Source organism: Sebastes umbrosus, chromosome 8 (genome assembly GCF_015220745.1).
Source record: "Sebastes umbrosus isolate fSebUmb1 chromosome 8, fSebUmb1.pri, whole genome shotgun sequence".
NCBI lineage: Eukaryota > Metazoa > Chordata > Actinopteri > Perciformes > Sebastidae > Sebastes > Sebastes umbrosus.
In genome coordinates, this window is record NC_051276.1 from 35329803 (window position 1) to 35344405 (window position 14603).

A 14603-nucleotide genomic window follows, 5' to 3' on the forward strand; every position below is an offset into this window, starting at 1 on the left:
AACCTGAGGAACCAGGCAACTGATGTCTTGAGCCTTCTCCAGTCAGAAAAGTATCCAATGAGCTGGTCAGCAGGACTAGATGCATCACACACACCGACAACATTTACTGTCACCTCCTTTCTGACCTCCTGGTCATTAGAGTCCACAGCTATGTCCAACAGAGTTTTAGGCCAGTCCTCCTCCTGCTTCCAAAGAAACGCAGGGCCTTCAATCCACCTGCTGTTCTTCAGAAAGTCGGAGACCTTCATGCCTCTTGATGCATCATCAGCTGGATTGTCCTTTGAACCGACATGTCTCCACTGTGAGGGTTCAGATGTTTCTCTGATGGTCGAAATTCTGTTGGCCACAAAGGTGTGAAAGCGCCTGTCCTCATTGCTTATGTACTTCAACACTGAAGTGCTGTCGGTCCAAAATACTGACTCCTCCAGCTGCAAATCCAGCTCTGCCTTCAGCATTGAGTCCACTCTGACAGCAAGAACTGCTGCTGTCAACTCAAGACGGGGAATGGTTACAGCCTTCAGTGGTGTCACTCTGGCTTTACCGAGCAGGAAGGTGACCTGGATGTCGTTGTCATCATTTATCATCCGGACGTATGTTACAGTTCCGTATCCACCTTCGCTGGCATCGGAAAAATGGTATAGTTGGGCATGTCTGCTCTCTCCAAAGTCTACTGGCTTGATGCATCTGTCCACCTTGAATGCAGCCAGCAGGTCCAAGTCTTCCAACCACCTTTTCCACTGATGTAACATATCCTGTGGGAGCTCATCATCCCAACCACAACCTCTTCTACAAAGCTCTTACTGCATCATCTTGGCAGGCAGAGAGACTGGTGCCAGGAAATCCAGGGGATCATAAACAGAGCTGGTGATTGACAACATACCACGTCTGGTGAGAGACTGTTGTTTTAACTCCATCTTGAACCTGAAAGCGTCGGTCTCCACACACCACTGTAGACCCAAAGCTCTTTCCATTGGCAGCTTGTCTCGATCCAGATCTAACTCCTTTAGGTCCTTGGCCCGTCGTTCCTCTGTGATGGTTTGCAAGACCACACGACTGTTGCTGATCCACTTCTCCAAGGTGAAGCCCCCCTTCTGACAGAGAGCAGTAAGATCTTTTACCATCTGAATGGCTTCTCCTTCAATGGCTGAGCTCTTCAAACAGTCATCCACATAGAAATTCTGTTTGACAGATTGAAGCACTTCAGCCGAAAACTCTGACTGATTATCAACCGCAGTTTTCCTCAGTGCGTAGCTTGCACAACTTGGGGATGAAACAGCGCCGAACAGATGTACAGTCATTCTATACTCTGCAGGGTCCTTAGTGACGTTTCCATCTGGCCACCAGAGAAAGCGGAGAAAATCCTTATCCTCCTCAGCAACCTTTACTTGGTGGAACATGGCTTGAATGTCACCCATGAAGGCTACAGGTTCCTGTCTGAAGCGAGTAAGAACTCCTAGCAGCGAGCTGGTTAGGTTAGGACCCTGCAAGAGTTCGCTGTTCAGTGATACTCCCTGAAATGTGGCCCCACAGTCAAACACCACTCGAAGGGTTCCTTTCCTTGGATGGTGGACGCCATGGTGGGGATGTACCATACCTTCCCATTTTCCTGATGCAGTTGATGTTGAGGTACTGGCTCTGCATAGGTCTTACTGATGAGCGCATTCATGTACCCTGCATACTCCTGGTGCAAGTGTTTGTTTTTGAGGAACCTTTTCCTCAAACCCTGGATCCTTTGCTTTGCCACTACGAAATTGTTAGGCAAATAGACTTCCTTGTTCTTAAAGGGCAATTTCAAACAATACTTCCCATCCTGAAGTACCGCTGAGTGCTCCACAGTTTCCAGAAACTTGAGGTCTTCTCTGGACATTTCTTTTTCCTCCCCACTCCTTTCATTGAAGTCATGGTTGTACTGCTTGGTTAGCATTTCTTCCAGTTTACACACAGAGATCCGGTTTACATTAGCAGAGGGAAGCCCTGCCTCCAGGGTGCCACTGTTTCCAATCAGCGGCCCATTAACGACCCATCCCAGCACAGTCCTAATGGCATACGGGCCATTCCCGCAGCTGTTGATGACCTCCCAAGGCTCCAATATTTTGGGAGCATTTGTTCCAATCAACAGGTCGACATTTGCCTTGATGCTTGGAATGTGAACTTTTGACAAGTAGGGCCATTTAGCCAGGTCCTCGTGTGTCACCATGCTATCAGTGGTAACTGGCATTTTCTTCTGTGTGAAAACCTCTGGGAGAATATAGAAGTCATCACCATCCAGATCAGAGACCTCCAAACCAGTCAAGGAGTAAGCTGGAACAACTGTTTCTTGACCCATTGTGCGCAACAAGAAACTGGTTCTTCAGCCTGTAACATTCAGCCTCTGCATAAGATGTTCTGAGCAGAATGTGGCTGAACTACCAGGATCCAAAAAGGCATAGGTTTCAATGATGTGATTTCCTTTTGCAGATTTAACCTTAACAGGGAGAATGGAGAAAACACACCGGTCCTCACCGGCCCCTGTATGTCCACATGTTTTGAATGAAGATGGCTGTTCAGATGGTTCCTGCTGCCAAGCTGTTGTTTGCCTTTTGATGTGAAGCACAGTGGGATGAGTTTGTCCACAAACCTTGCATGTCATGCGCCTCTCGCAATCCCTGCTCATGTGATCATCACTTAAGCATGCAAAGCAAACTCCCTTTTCCCTCAGAAACAGAATTTTCTCCTTGTGCTTCTTTCCCTTGAACTGTTTGCACTCGTCCAATGAGTGACTACGAGCACAGCAGAGGCATTCATCTTTTTCAGCTTTGGCTGGAACTGATGTTGGTTCCTTAGTCTCCTGGGGCAAGTCCTTAGATGTTACTGTGGTGGCAACAATGTTTCCCTTCACCTTGTACCCCGACTGTGGTTTAAACCTGGTGAGAGGCTTCGTCCCAGTAACGCCAGATGTTGGTTCCTGTATGTTGCCAAACAGCGGGTCGGAAAGAATTCTGACACGACGCTCCATGAATGTGACCAGATCAATGAAGTAAGCTCTGTAATTGCTTCTCTCCATTATGTCATGAGCTACTGTCCTCCACTGTTCCCTCATTTTGAATGGTAACTTTGAACAAATGGCTCTCATATTTACAGGCATATCCAGTTCTTCCATGTACTGGAGTTCCCCCATCACATTGCAACAGCCACGTAAGAACAAAGAGTAAGCTTGGAGTGCTTTCATGTCCTCAGATTTTATTATTTGCCAAGCCAAAGCCTTTTCCATATAAGCAGTTGCGATTTTGTACTGATTGCCAAAGTGTTCCTGTAGAAGACCCTTCGCCACTGCATAGCCACGCTCAGGAGCCATATGTTGGCAGCTACGTACCAGTTCTTGTGGCTGTCCTCTGGTAAATTGTTCCAAGTAGTACAAACAATCTGCTTTTTCTGCCTTTTCCTCCACTCCTTGCTCAAAGGCTTTGATGAACGTCCTGTATTGAAGAGGATCCCCTTCAAATAAGGGAATATCTCTCGGTGGTAGAGACAGTGAACGCTGCTGTTGAACCAAAGCAGCTGTGATTTCATTTTGTCTGTGCATGATGGTAAGTATGTCCACAGTTGGATGTTGACCGACCAGATGCTGGTATGTTGGCTGCCTTTCCTCTGGCTTTAACTGAGCAGTTGTCTGTTGGTACTGCAGATGCTGTGATGTTCCCAACAACTTGTTTTCCTGCTGATGTTCATTTGGTCTCATATCCAATGGCCTGTTAGACAGTAATGATCCTTTTGTCATATCATTTTGTTGTGATGATTTCCATGATCCAGGTTTGTATTCCTTTGCAGAAGGATTCAATACATTTGCAGATTCCAGTTTCCTTTTGTCCCTTTGCAAATAGGAATTCATGCCATTTGATGGTACTTGAGAGGAGCTTCCCACATCATATGCCCTCAATACTGCTAGCTTAGCAGTGGATGCAGCTAGTTCAGCTTCCAAGTCAAGCTGCTCTCTTTTCCTCTTCAGCTGCTGTTCTTGCTCCTCCAAAGCTTGTCTTTCTTTTAAAGATGCAACAAGAGCCATGAGTGCAGCTCTGTCTGCCTCCACCTTTATTCTGGCAGAGGATGTGGTACTGGACTTACCACTGTTCATACTTTTGTGGCTTAAGTGTTTGCTACAAACATTAGAAACACTGTCATCTGGATGAATATCATCCTCAATATTACCATTTTCATGTGTGTCAACTTCAGTGTATGAAACCAACCTTTTTGCCTCAGCAATACACTCATTTGGTGCCAACATTTTTGCATTAAACCATGTTACATGTTTTTCTTTTCATCACACAGCAACAAAACCAACAGAGATTCATGCACACATTTAGCTTCATCACACACATTAATCAACTCTTCAAGAGCATTTTGTACCTGTTCTTTATCCCCCATAACCATCAAACTTTGAATTGATTTTCTTATGTTTGTTACTTTGTTTAGCTTAGCCCTTCTGCTGTCTTGCAACTGTTCCAGTTTATCAGCAAGCGCTTTTACGGTGAGCTTTACTACCCGCTTCTCAGCTGGTGTTTCAACACCGGCAGTCTCACTAGCGGTTTGTGCACCAGTCCCGGTAATACGGCCCGACGCCGCTTCGCGACTCTCCATACTAAACAGTCAGTCACTTATCAGTCAATGTAACAAACAGTCAGCGCAAAGTCCAAAGTCCGCCCGCTTCGGCAACCAATGCATTGGATTTCCGCCCGCATATGTGTGCACACACTTTATATGGCCATTATACAGTGTAGCGCTACGATACCTCCGCGTCAGGCGCCTTGTAGTGATGCCGTGGTCCGATGCTCCACAGCCGGCTTTAGCATTAGCTCCGTAGCTCCTCCGCCCATGGATGGCTGCAGACGTCCTCCAAACGCAGCCGAAATCCACACCGGCAGCTCTCCTCGTCCTCCCGCGTCGCCTCCGTTGAGTTCCAAACGTGCCGCCGTTTCAACGAAGGTCCAACAGGACGGGTTTTTGACTAATTGTAGGAGCTAAAATCTAATACTTTAGCTACTGAGGTGATTAGCCCTGGACTGACGCGCTTTTCGCTGTAGATGGTCCTTTAGTTGTCTGTTGTGCTGTACAACACTGATCCTGAGTCCGCTCGTTGGTTTTACAATAATAGTTCATTTATTCTTAATATGGTATTAAGGAAGCAAATCCAGTTACCATAGCAACGAGTAACAACAACAACACAGCAAACATTTCAGCGTCCCTGCGGTCAAAAACCCTTTGCCCTTCCGGGCTAAACCCTGACGCCAACAACACACCTCCTTACCTATATACCCGTGGCTGGGTCAATCAATTAATACAGTGCCACCTAGTGTTCGTAAAAGTGAATTACATCCCAACCTCAGTATGTCAGCATCATGTTTTGGCTCTTACACGTTTTATATTGTGATATTTACTGGAAATAACATACAATATAGCTCGCCGTGCATCTTACTGGTGCCTGGGATGCGACATCATCGCAGGCAGTGACACAGACAGAGGCCTGTACTAAGAAGTGAGTTTGAATTATGTCCTGCATCTGTCAGTTTAAACTGTGTTGTCTTTAGTCTGATTATGGCTTTAACTTCTTGGTATTTGTGTAATATTACCACACGATCCCCACACTGAGCTCTGATTGGTCAGTAGGAGGTGCTTTTATTTGAGTTGATCTCTTATCATAACCTTCAGGTTAGCTGTTCAGCATCAGTTACCATGATGATCTACCCCGGTAAGAAGTGAACCACCTTCGTAGGACAGAAAACCCAGAAGGGTTAACCCTGAAGTTACCTCACTAACGCCAAATCCTGCTTCGTAGTACAGGCCTCTGGTGTCGAGATACAGTAAACAGAGAGTTAAACAGATTAATCTGACATTATGACTGATTTCTTCATAAACACAATATAAGTTAATAAACACTAAATGTGGATGTTTCTCTCACCAGTTGTCGTCCCTGCTCAGCCAGCTGTATAGTGTAACATTAGTCCATTGTGTTTTCAACAATACTGAACAAAATAATCTAAACAGGTAGAAGAAGTCAGATGTGAGAGGAGCACAGGATGCTTCTCTTACTCTCTTGGTCCTCTCTTGTGTTTTAATGCATCTGAGGTCATCTGTCTCTCAGTTTTATTTATTGATCTAGATTAAAACACACAAACGTTTAACGTGAGCGGATCAAAACGAGGCTTCGTACTGAAATACTGTAGTGACGGCTCATATTTCCCAGAGTTTCCATAGTTGTCACTTTGTCCTGTGTTTGTGTTTTGTTTTAACCTTTAGTGCTGTTACATTAGCATACCAAAACTCCCGTTACAAAGTCAAAGTTATCAACGAAGCATATTTGATCAGCGCTGCCTAGTTTGACCGTTTGATTGCGTGTGATTGACAGCTGCTCAGAGACGGCAGGCTCCAGATCAGCTCTGATTGGTTGTTTTCCTCCGGTGTGTGAAATCTTGCAGATGCCGTTAGGAGCACCGAAGGACAGAGAGACACATGATGTTTGTCAGATTACCTGTCTCATGCACTACTGTCAGGATATAGAGACCGTTTTATAGAAATAACTTTTTTTAACCATATTTGCTCCATTTCTACCCACTGCTGCTTTAACTAGGACAAGTAAAAACACATATACAAATAAAAAGCAATTTGTTCTTCCACAAACAGTGTCTCTTTTAATATAAGATTACATGTGAATGAATCAATGTTCTGTATTCTTATAGTGTCGGATGATCTGCAACCTGGGAAGCGGAGCAGCAGCTCCGAATGGCTGCCACCTGACAGTGAGTTAAACTGCACTGAGTCACAATTATTCTTCTGTATATTAACATCTAGATTGACAACAGACAACACAAAACACATATAGCAGCTTGTAATTAACTAAATGGAAGAAAACACGGACAAAGGGACCGACAGTGAAGTCCAGAAGTTAATTTGTTCATGAGCACAAACCCACTGAGCCAAAGAACGACAGCAAATTCTAAATGAAATTTCAAAAGGTACTTTCATGGCAGCTATTTTGCTTGAGTTTATATGATTGTGGCATGGAACAGAGTTGATTATTTATTCTTATATTACTCAAAGAGTGAGCTTGTGAAACATAGCGAACAAGCCGCACGCGGAAAAGAAAGAAAAGCCCTTGAGATATGTAGTTCTCAGGGGAGCTTCCCAGAGGACAGTTTCTCTCAAGGAGTCCCCAGAACTGTTTGGTCTGAAAATGGCTGTGGTTTGGCATCCCTTAAACCATTAGTATCTTAGCCTGCTTCATTGATTCATAGCACTCTAGGTCACTAGCTTTAGTCTTCTGTAGCATACGTGTTAGGCAGCTAGCTAGCTAGTAATGTAGTTTCAGTGTGCTGCTGACCAATCCAGTTGATCAGGAGAGAACCAGACTGACCGCTGAACCCAGCTGCTGCTTTGGAAAGAGGAGGTGGTGGTAGGCGGGGTGAAGTTAGTCAGGAGTTTCTGATGAGTTCAGATCAGAGCAGAGAGCTGCTTCATTTATCAGATGGAGTTGTTGATTGACAACTGGATTGGGAGACAGCGGAGGCAGAGGGTCCACTGGCCAAGGACCACAGACCTGTCCCTTCCCTCCCTTCACAATATGCCAAGGCAACATCAATTCAGCAACACCCCTCAATGGACAGCGACAAATAGTAAACTGAGTGCCCTCCTATTCAGAAAACACAATATGAAACTTACTAATATAAGACCATTCTAGGGCTGTATCGAATAGTTGGAAGCTTTAAATATGGATACTGGTACGTTTTCTCAAAATATCCTTTAAAGGTCACCTATTATGCAAAATGCACTTTTCCATGTCTTTTAAACATCAATATCTGTCCCCAGTGTGTCTACAGGTCACCATAGTATCATAAAAGACCATCCTCTCTCTTTTTCTCCTGCTCCGTTTGTCCGGAAATGGGTGTCGAAAATCACTTTGCTTTTTTTCCTTCTCTTCTGACGTCATTAGAGAATTGCAAGCGATGTAAGGGTTTCCTGGAACCAGAGCAGAACCTTCAGTAGCTGACCCCGCCCCACAACACATCACTGTCTCTCCTCAACCGAACTATGAGCAAAGTAGCTCCTGTTAGTCTGCAAGAACCAGCAGAACCGTCTTCATGTACTCCCATCATCTAAATATAACATGTTCTTTCACAAAGGCTTTATGTAATTACACTGTTTCAACAGCTGATATTTATATATTATATATATTTGATGTCATGCATGTAGAAGAGTACAGGTAGTAAATAGTGACTGTAAGCAACACAACACATTTCTGTTTCACAGTCAAACTTTATTTGAGTTGACAGATGACAATATAAATTATACACAGCATCCCACCTGCAGTTATGTTGACATGGTACAGGAGAAAGTCTTCAGCTCTGGTAAACTATGATAAGCTAAGCTCCGGTGGTCTGTAGTCATGGTAACACAGAGACAGCTACTACAGTAAATAATATACCATTACTCTGATTAGTTTTTTCTACGTTTATCAGCTGTCTTTTACCAGAAATAATGAACTGACTACTGTTTCACATCTTCTATTTTCCACCCTGATGTTCACTGTGTTTACACACCGTCTCATAGCGGTAGCATGTAGCTAACCCGTTAGCATGTAGCTACAGTCAACATTTAAGGTAACTCCAGGTCTTCTTCTTATTTCACAGGTGATGATGAGAAGCAGAGCCCAGAGTGTCTCAGGATTGTGCTGATAGGGAAGACTGGCTGTGGAAAGAGCTCTTCAGGAAACACCATTCTAGGAAGAAAGGCGTTTGAAGCCAAATCAAGCCAAACGTCAGTCACCAAACTTTGTCAGAAAGAACAGACTGAAGTGAACGGTCGTCCTGTTGTTGTGGTCGACACTCTCGGTCTGTTTGACACAACTTTGTCCCATGAAGAGGTTCAAGAGGAGATGTTAAAGTGCATCAGTCTTCTGGCTCCAGGACCACATGTCTTCCTGCTGGTGTTACAAATTGGCAGACTCACACCAGAGGAGAAGAAGACATTAAAATTCATCAAGAAAGGCTTTGGGGCAAATTCAGAAAAGTTCACCATCATTCTTTTCACACATGGAGATAACCTGGAGGATGAGGAGCAGTCGATTGATGAGTACATTAAAAAGAAATGTGATGATTCCTTTAAGAGGCTGGTTGCTGACTGTGGAGGAAGATACCATGTGTTCAATAACTATGATAAACAAAACCGCACACAAGTCAGTGAACTGATAACCAAGATTGACAACATGGTGAAGACAAATGGAGGCAGCTGCTTCACCAATGAGATGCTGCAAGAGGCCGAGGCAGCTATAAAGAAGGAAGTGGAGAGGATCCTGAAGGAGAAGGAAGAAGAGATGGAGAGAGAGAGGGAGGAACTTGGAAGAAAACACGAGGAAGAAATGCAAGAAATGAAAAGAAGAATAGAAGAACAGAGAGCAGAAACTGAAAAGGAGAGAAAACTGAGAGAAAAACAACTTGAAGAAAAGGAGGAAAACATAAAGAAGGAACATGAGAAGAGAAAGAAAGAACAGGAAATGAGAGAAGAAGAGGACAGGAAGAGAAAACAACAAGAAGAAATTCAACGACAGAAGTGGGAACAAAAACTTGAAAGTTTGGAGCAAAAAATAAGATCGGAGTCAGAATCAAAGGAAACCAGTGACAGAAAGCTGAATGAGACCAGAGAAGAGATGAGACAAGAACGAGAGAACTGGGGGAAAACACGAAAAGAATTGTGGGACAAACGACATCAAGAAGATGAACAGAGACGACAAGAGGAGCAAACAAGATTAAGAAAGCTTCAAGAAGAATACAAACAGGAAAGAGAAACATATGAAAAGAAAAGAAAGGAAGAGGACCGAATCAGAAGGGAAAAAGAAAAAAAAGAGAAAAAAGACATCGAGGAGGATCATAAGAAAGAAATTGAGAATCTGAAGAAGGAGTATGAAGATGACGCCAGAGAGAAGGCTGAAGAGTTCAATGAATTTAAAGAGAAACACAAAAATGATTTCACAGCTCAGATGCAAAAGACAAAGGAAAAACAGAGAGAAATATATGACCTTGTGAAGTGTGTGACCAAAGACAGAACAAATATTAATAAAATCAATGAGTTGCTGAAAACACACAAAGAAGAAATGGAGAAGGTAGAAAAGGAGGAGGAAAAGGAAACCCTGCTGAACAAACATGAAGATCAATTAAGTGAGTTGACGCAGAAACTTCTGAATAAAGTTGACGAACCAGGTTGGTGTTCCATCTTATGAGGCATTTAATGATTTAGCCATGCTAGCGGTTTGGATTTACAGATGGTGATGTCATCAGTCTGTCCACCACTTTGATCCAGACTGAAATAGCTCAACTATTGGATGGACTGCCATGCAATTTGTAGAGAGAGAGAGAGAGAGAGAGACAAAGAGAGAGAGAGAGAGGGAGAGAGAGAGAGAGAGAGAGAGAGAGAGAGAGAGAGAGAGTATGTATGTTTGAGAGTAAAGAAAATCCAATAATATTAGTTGATCATTTTTTTCTGACATAATCACATAAAATAAACATTTTGGGAAACATCCCTTGAAGGTGGTTATGAAGAGTTATAACAAAGATATGTAACGAGGCGTGATATTTTACAGTTCAATAATATTTTTATAATCAAATACAGCAGTAAACTTTCCTTTTTGTAAACAGACCAATACAGATCTATCAGTGATGAGCCAATATCATGTAATAATGTAATAAAACCGTCCCTGTTGATTTGTCCTTCTGGGTCAACTCAAGTGTGTCTAAGGGCCCTATTTCTGTGGCAGCGCAACGCTCTGACAGTTTGGTATTTTCCTGACCATGAAATTCTATTTTCCATCAAAGTGTTTTTTAGGTGCACAGGTTCATTCAGATGAATCAGCTCAGAGCCGGTCCTTGGTACATGCTGCACATATATGAACCAAAACAGCAGGTGTTCTTGGCGACGCCCACGCAGTCCATGCACCCAAGACCTACCACTGAGCACTTGTCGTTGTGTTTTCACGGATAAAATAGGTCCCTAAGAGACATGCAGTGACAAAATGTTCATTTAAGTTGTGACTACTTAGTGATAAATCAGGCTTTTCATAGCTAATTAACTCATTGACTGTGTACAATCTTTATTTTAAAAACTTCTGGTCTATATTACTGAAAATAATCGCTTAAACCGTAACGCTCAGGATCTTCTTTGTTTCTCTGCTGTTAAGTTTGGTTTAAAGAGAATCTTTATGATAAACTGTATTGTTTTCTTTTGCGCTGTTTTGTTGGGAATAATTTGCCTATTTTGCTGTTTCTCTTCCTTTTTCCAAATTGTTTGTGTAACTATTTAGAGATAAAACAGACAGCCTATTAAATAAAAGCTTTATTAAAGGACCAGTGTGTACCATTTAGGGGGATCTATTGGCAGAAATGGAATATACTATTAATAAGTATGTTTTCTTTAGTGTATAATCAAAAATAAGAATGTTACAAACACTCTACACAGTGGCTCTGCTATTCTCCAAATGACCTACGCTATTCTGAACAGCTCCAGATATAGCCATTCACGTTTTTGCATTTTCACGTCGGCTACCGTAATTCTCTAATGCGCTTGGCAAGCACACGGGAGAGGTTGCAATCTGCAACCTCACCGCTAGATGCCGCCAGATGTTACACACTGTCCCTTTAAAGAAAGACTTCAACAGCTGTAAATTCTGCTTGATCTTTAGAGACGATCTTTGTTTTCTTTTGAAAATGAGAAACAACATGATGTTGGTCATGTAAGTGGAATGAAATGTTAAGATGTCATTCAACCTGTTTTCTGTGCAACACCCAACTCACAAATATCACAGCAAATATTAAGCAAACATGAATATCATATATATGTTTTTGTTACATGTCAAATAAGAATGGATGCTTTATAGCTTGATTACATCCATTTAATGTACAGGAATCTGAAACTTCTTTACTCACCTCTATGTATTTCTGTATTTCCTTGATGTCAGGATACTACTGTTACTGAGGATACTGTCAAAGTATTCAGAGTATACTAGGTTTACTTAGCCAATGTTCAACTGCAACACATTATTCTGTACAGTTTAAATATGTTTGTCCACCTCCTGTATAATCACATTGATCATCTTTCAGTTGATGGTTCCTGTTATAATGTTTGTATTGTTTTGTCCAGCAGATGGAGCTCTAACATCAAGTGTCATATCTGTTGGAGGTTTGAAATATTGTAGTAATCTTTATTTTGCTCACCACATTTAATGTTGACTGTTGTATCATTTGAAATATGTTATGGTTAAACATTTGTCATTTGTGAGTTTTTCGTTGTATTCCTGTAAAAAAGAAACAGAAGAGAAACAACCTGCACACAGACGTTATGCTCCACAACTTTACTTTGACAATATTTTGATCCTGTGTGAATCTTCCTCTATCAAGATTTCATAGAAATGTATTTGAGTTCTTCAGATATTCTGGTTAAAGATAGTCAGACTAAATATCTCAGATATGAGGAAGAGCATGTATGAAATGAATAAGAAGAAAACATCCTGTGTAAATATGATTTAAACTTCACATCAAAGAAATAAAAATGTTGAAAAAGAGTTTAATGTCCACATTTATTTCACATGATTTAAAATATGTTTAGAGCTGAGTTCAAAAATAAAAATCCTGTAAAACATTTTATAAGCTTGGATTATTTGTAGCACTCAATCAAAATAGGTTAGTTTTATATAAAATACAATTTTATATTCATATTTAAAACATTTCATTGTGATTTATGAAATATTTAGAAACACGTCTGATCATGTTCTGACTCTTTTCTTCCTGGTTAATCATCTTGTGAGTGAACTCAACTCAAACTAAAACACCTCCCAATATATTTATTGATATTTGTGAATGCAGTCTATCGGTGATGAGGGCGGTGATCATTTAACCGCACTAGGCTGACATCAGCTGTCAGAATTGAATATTGATCATTGATCATCCTCAGTCCAATTCAATCAAAAGAAATTAACCTGTGAGAGACGAGAGGATCATTTCACTCTCATGTCTCCAATATGTGTAACTCTTTGAAAGCAATGATCTTACTGCTCTGTTTGTGCACAGGGAGCCATGCTCTGTCTGATAACCTCCATGTCCAGCAGGTGGAGCTGTAGCATCAACCTCTGATGATTGGAGCCTCACAGAACACTGCTGGTTACAGCTTTCCATTTGAGAGTTCAGTCTTTAATGAGATGCTGTCTGTCTGTCTGTCTGTCTGTCTGTCTGTCTGTCTGTCTGTCTGTCTGTCTGTCTGTCTGTCTGTCTGCCTCACTACAAATCATAACCAATAAATAAGCATCACTATTTAACAGGCTGAGGAGCTGAAACAAACGTGCATTTGTAGACACTTCACTGATATAAAGTTATCAGGTTTAATGTGTAATAAAATGAAATAATTCTTCACATTTCATGGGATTTATTTCTGCAGATAATCTGAGAAGAGGTTGTCATGGTGATGATTTTGGATGTGAGGAAGAACACGTTTCCAATATCACTGGAATATAATTAATAAAAATCTCATAATTAAACACACATTACAGATAATATTAAATTTAAATAAAACATGTCAGGAAGAATCAAAATGTTCAAGAATGGAATAAAGAATATGTAGTTTTAAAGAATAAATAAACTTTGTTTTCCTCACATTCTTTGATGAACAGGAGTCACGCCTTGTTCTTGTTTTTTACTTTCACTTTTAACTTCGTGTTGTTTCTTGTCCTGCTCTGATGTCGCAGCAGAAGCTTCAGCTGGTGAGTAACGTTAAACTACTAAAACCAGATCGATAGAGGTGATCAAGTCAAAGTCCTCTAGAGAAGTGAAGTCTGTCGGTAAACGAGGATCAGTCACGGTGATTAATGATTTACAGATTCACGGTAACATCCGATCAGAAATACTGTCCGACAGTCTGCAAGAAAACTCTTTTACTGGAATCAGAGGAATCAGAGGAATCAGAGGACGTCGATTCAATCAGTTTAAACTATAAAACAAAATCACAAATGAATATAAGGGCTGTGAATGTTTTTAAGTCTGTAAATGAGGAGGATTTAGTCAAATTATGACAATGTATTTACAGAATGATGAAATTCTAGTTGTAAATTAGAGGCACAGATGCAGATCACTCTACATTTATATGTGCATTGTGTTTTATATTTGTTTGTGAATACTTCTGAGGCTGTTTTGACGCCATACAGACTGTTTCCGGTGTGTTAACATCTGAGGTAACTCCATTTTAGATGCTCAGCCTCAGCAGAAGCAAGGCCTTTGGAAGGAGGCTGAGTCACAGGCCGACAGTAGTCTCTGGGTTTAACACGTGCATGCGCAGTGTAACTGAAGCGACGTCCGTTTCTGATGACATAAACAGCTGATCACAGCTGGATCAGCTGATCACAGCTGGATCAGCTGATCACAGCTGGATCAGCTGATTATGTCTGAACTGATCTAATACTAATAAAGAAACAGAGTTATCAGAGCAGCAGTGTTTCTCTCTGTAGCCTGTTACCTGTTTAACAAACACCTGCACATGAATAACAGCTGCAGTCTGTATTTCTACTGTGGACTGAGTCCTGCTTAGAGGACCAGGAACCA

The 14603-nt window shown here is 41.6% G+C and overlaps 3 protein-coding genes across 4 annotated transcripts in view; all 3 read left to right on the plus strand.

Annotated features, from left to right (window-relative positions):
• The window catches only part of LOC119492980 (actin, non-muscle 6.2-like), an 840607-nt gene that overhangs the window by 695707 nt on the left and 130297 nt on the right, over positions 1-14603 (plus strand). The gene's annotated exons all lie outside the window — the stretch shown is intronic.
• The window catches only part of LOC119492997 (L-rhamnose-binding lectin SML-like), a 301994-nt gene that overhangs the window by 62347 nt on the left and 225044 nt on the right, over positions 1-14603 (plus strand). The window lies entirely within an intron of this gene.
• LOC119493204 overlaps positions 1-14603 on the plus strand; it is a 90956-nt gene that overhangs the window by 5717 nt on the left and 70636 nt on the right. The window contains exons 4-5 of the mRNA XM_037778353.1: positions 6711-6770; positions 10286-10288. Of these exons, the coding sequence (XP_037634281.1) occupies positions 6711-6770; positions 10286-10288 (63 nt within the window). The remainder of the gene's footprint in view (positions 1-6710; positions 6771-10285; positions 10289-14603) is intronic.